The sequence below is a fragment of the Drosophila tropicalis genome, unplaced genomic scaffold, assembly GCF_018151085.1.
Source record: "Drosophila tropicalis isolate 14030-0801.00 unplaced genomic scaffold, ASM1815108v1 contig_258, whole genome shotgun sequence".
NCBI classification, from domain to species: Eukaryota; Metazoa; Arthropoda; class Insecta; order Diptera; family Drosophilidae; genus Drosophila; species Drosophila tropicalis.
In genome coordinates this window covers 326,363-334,934 of record NW_027172710.1, presented here as the reverse complement: position 1 = coordinate 334,934, position 8,572 = coordinate 326,363, and the positions used below count along the sequence as shown (strand labels likewise).

At 34.9% G+C, this 8,572-nt stretch overlaps 1 protein-coding gene across 5 annotated transcripts in view; it reads left to right on the top strand.

Annotated features, from left to right (window-relative positions):
* The first annotated feature begins 1,294 nt into the window (after window positions 1–1,294).
* The window catches only part of Mob3 (MOB kinase activator 3), a 292,093-nt gene continuing 284,815 nt past the window's right edge, over window positions 1,295–8,572 (top strand). For all 5 annotated transcript variants that reach the window (XM_068283951.1, XM_068283950.1, XM_068283949.1 and 2 more), the window contains exons 1-2: window positions 1,295–1,425; window positions 1,483–1,633. In XM_068283951.1, the coding sequence (XP_068140052.1) occupies window positions 1,384–1,425; window positions 1,483–1,633 (193 nt within the window). In that variant the 5' untranslated portion in view covers window positions 1,295–1,383. The remainder of the gene's footprint in view (window positions 1,426–1,482; window positions 1,634–8,572) is intronic.

Here is an 8,572-nt window from a genome sequence, read left to right as displayed (position 1 = left end):
TGTGAAACAAAAGCTTCAACTTCAAACAATAACAAAATTCAATAAGATTTTCAGTCTCAACTGGATAACTTAAAACTATATAAGTCTTTTACACATACTTATTGTGAAACAAAAGCTTCAACTTAAAACAATAACAAAATTCATTAAGATTTTCAGTCTCAACTGGATAACTTAAAACTATATAAGTCTTCTACAGATAGTTATTGTGCTAACAAGCAAAAACACTTAATAATACGTTAAATTACTTTCGAAATTAATATGAGAAAAGACAACGACATTCGACTTAGTGGTTAAGAAGCCAAGGGATTCTTAATTTTGATGCCAGCGAAACAATTTTTTTATTTATGTATAATCGTTATACATACATACAGTTGTGTTCAAAAATATAGCGCATCGCCTTAAAAAATTTAAATTAATTTTTCGACATGTTTAACATTAAAAATAAAATTTTCTTTTTTATTTTTCAAAGAATAGGATATAAAGATGAGAATATGACTAGATTCCGGTAGTTTTCCATTGGTTTTTATAATTTTTTAATGACTTTTCCGAAATACACCAAAAAGTGCCTGTTCAAAATTATAGTAGTGGCAACAAAGGAGTAAAAAAAAACAGTTTAATTTAATTAAATTTTTTTTTAAGGTGATGCGCTACTATATTTTTGAACACAACTGTATGTACATATGTGAACAAAAAAGTATACAGTCAAGTAAAATAACAAAACTTGTAGGCAGAAAAGGACGAAACACATCGCAAAATGTCACTTTCTTATTCGGTGTATGTTGACTTTTTTCCTTGACTGTATATACACCATTTATATTATTTCTGAAGTCTTTGAATCAAAATCTGGATAATAAACTATCAGCAGGCCCGACGAGAGGGGGGTGGTAAAGGTGGGATTCCCACCGGGCCCGAAGTTTTTAGCGGGGCCCTGTTTTTGATCGAAATTATATCAAACAGAATTGAAGTAAAGGGTTTGTGGTAGAGAGAGAGAGAGAGAGAGAGAGAGAGGAGAGAGAGGGGGGGGCGTAGCTTACTACCACTGGGCCCTGATATATTCTCGACGGCCCTGACTATCAGGGTAAAATACTTACTGGTGGTATGTAAAAACTTCTCCATTTAAATTGCCAAGATCAAAACGCAGCTCCTGAAAATCCTTGCCAAAAATCCACCTGCTCCTGCGACCACAACCAGCACTGCACTTTACCAAACACGTGACCACGCACAAATCAAGTTCGATAGATCGCCATCGAAAAATTTCCATCGATCTATCGCACTTTTTAATTTCCATCGATACTATCGATGGAGCCATCGATGGATTTCCCAGCTCTACTGCTGAACACGAATTTAAGTAATAAACAGAATAATTAAGAGAAGCAACACAAAATGTCTTTGAATGGGTTTTTGGAGTTGTTTCATCAGGGAAGGGTATGGCACATTACTTTGATGAAGCAGAGATATATTAATGCCAATTTTGAATCTTAGACATTTAGACCCAAAAAACGTTTTACTTCGGGCACCATTCGATATTCCCTTCACAAACAAGCCCAGGCAAGTCTTCAATCAGGCATTAATTTGCGACAAGTGGTGCGGTTACCAGAAGGCGAAAATTTAAATGATTGGTTAGCGGTGCATGGTAAGCTGTATTTGCACATTTTCATACAGTCGTACAAACATACATACATAAACACATACATATGTATGTATGCATATGAATATATGTACATAAATGTTTTTATGTACATATACACATGGACTTTTAAGAATAGTAAAATATTTTGAGAATCTTTGTTCTGTTTAAGAATCACCAAAAATGTACATATGTACATACATACAGGGGTGGTCAAAAGTATTTAAACAGTGAACTTTGTTCTGAAACTTTTATTTACAATGTTATTTTGTTGTTGTTGTAAGTAAATTACAACAAGAAAACATTCTAATCTTTGCTCTCAGAGCATATGTATCTCAATATTTAACTCTCGTGTTTTCACCATTTTAATAGTTGGTTCTCGAATTATCAATCGTAATATTTTAAATGAAGCTTTTTTAGTCCCAATGAAAGCAAAACCAACTTATTTTTAGAAATTGAAGTCAAAGAATAAGAGTACATTTTCATTAGGAAAATACTTTTGACAACTGTACATACATACATACATATGTATTCGTTCATTTGCTTTTGACTTGCTCTACATACCGTTATTTTTTAATTTTTCTTTGTATTCTTGAATAATCAAGCTTCAAAGCTTAGAATGTTTTCTTGTTGTAATTTACCTACAACAACAACAAAATAACTTAGAAAATAAAAGTTGCAAAAGAGAATACATTGTGTAAATACTTTTGTAAACAGGGAAACAGGAAATACAATACATATACATAAATATAAGGACATTCGTTCATATACAGTACATACATACATATGTATATCAGTAGATAAAACTGATTGGGATGTAAGGTTACAATATTTTGTGTACTGTTTTAACACAACTCCATCAGTAACACATAATTACTGTCCTTATGAACTTGTATTTGGTAAACAAAGTAAGTAAGTGGGTAAGCGCAGTAAGTAAGTGGGACAAAGACTTACCAAATTATTTTGTCCAAAATATACAGCTTTTCGTATTCTCATTTCCTTCTATATTTTAGTTGTATTGTTCTTCAGCGATAACCAAAAAATTGTGACAAAGTATCGCAGGGTTTTCCAGTAACATTAATTTTTAAAAGCCAACGTGGAGTTTTGCCAACGAAATAAGTAAATGTGACCATAGCTCGCAAATAACTGTTGACACTTTTCCATTGTCTGCAAATAAGTGTCTTTGACTGACACAATAATAAAGACTCAGACAGAAACTGTTCTTGTCGCGACTGACTTAGCTCGCTCGCGCTCTGATCGAGACAGTCATTTCTGTTTTCATTTCGCTCAAGTCAAACACTGATCGATTGCTTGAGTTAAATGAAGCAAATTGTTGGTGGCTCAATGGAGACCTACTAAAACTACAATTCTGTTGTGCTCGAGTTCGAACCCCGACAAAGGTGGAGTTTCCCGTCGATGAAGCAATACTGAAAGGTAGTTCCGTCGGGGATAATGGAAACGATTGTGGATAACGAATAAAGCCGTTGACAAAAAACAATTTAAAACAAAACAAAAAGTGCCGCTCAGAGAGAGATCGTTTCTGGAGAATCTTTTCGGTTTTGATACGAAGCAGAGCATATGAGAAAAACGATCAACTATCATTTGCGAGCTATGAATGTGACAGATTGCTTTGCTGTCATTACAGTTTAGAGAAGCACATGAAATTGGTACTTTGAATATGTAAACTCTCTACTTTTTAAAGTAAATAATCCCTTGGGATTGATTTTATATTTCCGGATTTTATTTATTTTTTCAAATTAAGTGCACATGCGGTCTTATTGACTATATTCAAGCGAGTGTGCCCGTACCCCGCCTTAGCGTATTATACCCTTTTAGTGTGCCCAAATTCGGTTATCGGGGAAATTCACTGAGACGAGGAGCGGGCTTATTTAAAATATTCCTAATGTTTACAAATAACAAATTTATTTAAATCATTTAAAATTAACAAAAAAATAGATTTTTACCTTTTATTATATTTGTTGCTATTGATAACTATTTTTATAACCTTGCAGAGGGTATTATAAAATTTTTCAGATGTTTGTAACGCACAGAAGGAGACGTTTCCCCCCCATAAAGTATTGATCAGCATGAGAAGCTGAGTCGATATAGCCATGTCCGTCCGTGCGTATGCGTTTTACTCAGCCATCTTAAAAGCTAAATTGAAACTGAATTTTTTTATTATCTGAAGCAGATCTAGTATGAAAATGATCAGGTTCGGACCACTATATCATACAGCTCTAGAAGAAACATTTTTAAAAAAATTTCATAAAAATTGGAGTATCCCCATGAAATTTGCTAATGTGATAGTATTGGGAAAGGATATAAAACATGAGATCAAAAAATTTCAATCCGATCGGATGAATAGAACACAAGTTACAGTCAATATAAATCGGCTCTGCTGCCAGCAGCGCTACTTGCTGTCTACTACGTCATACGTCATCAACAGAGCACATGCATACACACACATACTCAACGCTAGATAAACTGTATGTGTATGAAGAGTAAAATTGTTTTGTTTGCATATTGATGAATTGAGCTGCAAAAAACAAATTTTAAACATGTAAAATTATTATTGCCAAGGACTGCAAGGGTATATAAGGGTATATGTGATGTGGCGATCTTAATTGGCAAAATTGAAGAACATTTTGGCGATAATAAAAACACAGTGAAAAATGACGAAAAGACCTGGAAAATTATGAAAGAAACGCCCGTTCTGATAGCCCAATATTCAGTGACAACTGAATATGAAATCTAGCGATCAAATAAAATATCAGCGCATCCCAAATATGTAAAAATTTTTCTCTTTCGATATCTACGAGACGTGTGCATAAATTCTGCGGTGAACATATAATGCTTTATATTGAAAAAAAACTCTCGAAACCGAAGATTCTGCGTAGGCATATAGCTGCGTTTACAGTTTGCCAACAAATAAAAAGTTTTGATTCCCAGTTTGAACTGTGTGGAAAAATATTGTTTTTAGTAACCAAAAATGTTTAATTTCTATAAACCCTAGGAGTAGCGCTGTTAAATTCACGATTTGCGCGCTCCAAAACAAGTCCATGTGTATAGAAATTTGTATATACGGACAGGATTCCTGTTTATTGAAGGGACTCTAAAGTGTTTTATGACGCATAACATAAGTGCACAAAACTATGTTGAGTTATCCAACATCATTTTTGTGCAATTTGGACAGGATGCATACATTTTCTAGCGTGATAATGCACCCAATCATACAAAAAAGCTCAAAGAAGCTTACTTAAAAGTCCCTCTAATTCCAAATTTAGACTGGTGAACAAGCAGACTAAACCCAAATCCGATGAACAATCTTTTAGGCATCTTGATTCAACGGCTTATATGAATCCATTTTTCAAGAATCGGACAAATTGGAAACGCAAATGCTGCAAAACACGCTTAAGTAAATGGCAGCTCGTATATTGGAATTGGTAAGAAACAGAGGAGACGACTATTCAATCGATTAAAAATGTTTCTGTTGGTTTTTATACCCTTGCAAAAAGGGTATATTAATTTTGGTCAGAAGTGTGCAACGCATAGAACGAAGCATCTCCGACCATACAAAGTATATATATTCTTGATCAGCACGACGAGACGAGTTCAAATAGCCATGTCCGTCCGTACGTCCGTCCGTCTGGATCAACGCAAACTCCTCCTAGACCGTAAGAGCTACAGAGCTGAAATAGGCTTGTATATACTGCAGGCGTTGTATATCTCGGATTCAGCCGGATCGGACCACTATATCATATAGCTCCCATACAAACCCCAAAGTCACGAACAGTGACTTTTCTCAATAACTTCGTTATTTTCTGCGCTATTATCGTGAAATATTAGAGAGTTTATTACGCTTATAAACATCTGTGCCAAATTTGATCAAGATCGGATGACTATATCATATAGCTCTCATAGGAACGATCGGTCGAAAACAGTGACTTTTGTAAATAACTTCGTTACTTTTAACGCGATTGCTTTGAAATTAAACATTTGTTAGTTTAATATATCTGTTAATGACTGTGCCAAATTTAATCAAGATCGGATGACTATATTATATAGGTCCCATAGAAACGATCGGTCGAAAACAGTGACTTTTGTGAATAACTTCGTTACTTTTAACGCGATTGCTTTCAAATTAAATATTTGTTAGTTTAATATATCTGTTAATGACTGTGCCGAATTTTATAAAGATCGGGGGACTATATCAAATAGCTCCCATAGGAACGATCGGAAAACAGTGACTTTTGTAAATAACTTCGTTACTTTTAACGCGATTGCTTTCAAATTAAACATTTGTTAGTTTGATATATCTGTTAATGACTGTGCCCAATTTGATAAAGATCGGGTGACTATATCATATAGCTCCCATAAGAACGATCGGTGGAAAACAGTGACTTTGATCAATATCTTCGTTATTTCCTATGATTGTAGGCCATTCTTTCGCAAACATAAGCCTTTTTAGATAAAACGTTCTTCCACATTGATGGCTAATAGGTAAGGAAAGAGTTACCAAAAAAGTTGCAAGGGTATACAAACTTTGACGCGGTCAAAGTTAACCACGGCCCTCTGGTTTTGGATAAAACTTTGTAATTTATATTATGTCACATTCACAAACTCTGCTTGCATTTACATACATATGTAGGAGATCACTCTGAATTTCGTAGATTTGTTTCAATACATACATATGTGTTAAAATTTTAAAAATTGCGAAAATATATATATATTGGAAATAGGCAAATAAATATGGCGCCTTATATACTTGGCCTATATATGCCAAAGTACGAGTGGGAGTGGGCGAACAAATATGGCGCCTCATGTACTGGACACATACATATGTATGAAAAAATTGGGGACCAAAATTTTCTCTCCTTTGAGGAGGAAAAACGATTTGTAATCAGGAAATTTGCGCGAAAGTAATTTTCATTTGATTAGGAAAATCAAGGGAAACAATTATACATATGTATTACTTAGCTTACACCGATGCAAACGGTTCGAGAGGATCTTGGTATCCGGCTCAAAGGACCAATGTTTGTGTAGGGGGGTTGAATTTCCTTGGTAGAGGGGGCAGCTAAATGAATCCTACTTTTACTTCTTCCTTCCTTCAGAAATAGGAAACGCGCAGAGAATTTTCTTTTCACTATATGTTTTGTATTCACAGGTAAATTTCAACTAATTCTAGTTAACTAAGTGCGGGGAACCAAGCCCCGCTTGGAGTGAAGTGTGGGGAGTTCTTTTCGTGGGGAGAGCGATTGGCATCATCGGGAGAGCGGCGCGAGGTGAAAGCTCCCGTCTCCCCTGTGTTGCCCGTTGAGCATAAACAAGTTGCCAGACTCAGGGTTGCCAGCAAGGGGCAAAAGTTCGTTCTCCCTACAAACCAGTTCTAATTCTTTGCAAAGTAGTTCCACCTTTTTTTCCAACGTGTAAATAACTATGTTTTCTTCTTTTTGTTCTCTTCATTTGGCTTCTCATTTGTTGCTTTATCCTCTTCGTTGTTACGCTCTTCATTCGACCTCTCATTTGTTGCTTTGTTCTCTCTGTTGGTACTCTATTCATTCGGCTTCTCATTTGTGTCTTCGTTTATTTCTTGCTGTTCATTCAGAATGCTCTCGTTTTCTGTCTCTCTTTTTGTCTGCGTCTCCCTTTTTGCATAGTTTTGTTAATTTTCTGCTTCGTTCTGTTCGTTTGCCGTTACTTTTTGCTGCCCTTGACCTGGAAATAAGTCTGCCTCGAAATTTCGCGTCTGATCGGCGCCATCGTCTGCCGTATGTAGAATGCTCTTCAGGTACTCCAAGCAATCTTTTTCAGGCGGATCTGCGCGTTTACCTGATCCTATCCCTAGGAGCAGCCCCATCTTTTGGATGTTGCCCTCTCGCTACAGGTCTTAGATGGTTTAATCGTTCGGCTAGCACAGTTTTAGTGCCAGTATCTGGTAAACCTAGGTTTTTGCACCAGGTCTGTAACTGGGACTTTGAAAAATCATCAGGATTTATTAAATCCATTATTGTTTTTATAATTTTGTTTTTTCTTGCTCTTCTAGCTCTTCCACTGTATTTTCACTGTGGTAACTATACTTCTGAAATTATAGCGAGTAAAACACGTCTGACTTTGGTGAACTCTTCTTCCTGACATTATTTTATTTTATTCTCTTTGTTCTTTTTCTAATAAATGAGACAGCACACTTCTCGCACTGTCCCACTGCATCACGAATGTAATAGTAATATATAACTTAAAGCTAATTTATAACAGAGAAAAAGAGTAAAATATACTTTAAAAAGAATAAGATATTGTTATCGCACTGGGGGAAAGAGTAAGATATACTCAATACTAATACATATCCACTTAAAGTCTTTTCAAATAAAGGAAGAAAGATAAAAGATAAAATTGTGAAAACGGATAAAATTTAATTTGTTTCCATACATGTTGTATGGCCATATACATATGTACATATTTAAAACAAAGGTGTAAAATTTTAATTGCAATTTTTAATTATTTTCCAGGATCCTTTTTAGAATCAATAGATAATTACATTTTGGGAAGCTACCTATAAGTAAAAGTTAAAATCGCGTCCAAAATCGTCTCGCAGAATGCAACGTGTGTTAACTTAATGTATTAAGAAGTACATGCATTGTTTTGGTATATACGTACGACCGATATTGAACATTCTTTAAAATTAAATATTTTATGACACCAGGGTAGACCTGTTGTCAATGCAGTTTTTGGGCCTTAATAATGGTAACTCTGTCTCACTGAAAAGCATTTTATCGTACTGTTTAAATTGAAATAGCTTTAATAACATTAAAATCTCGCACTGATTGGCATTTGTGTTCATATTTTAAAAGAGATTCCTCTTGTTGATAAAACTCAGCGCTTAATAACGAATTTTGTTTTTTCACTTGATCCATGAATGCAAAAAAGGGAAGACATTTTTTTGTACCTGAA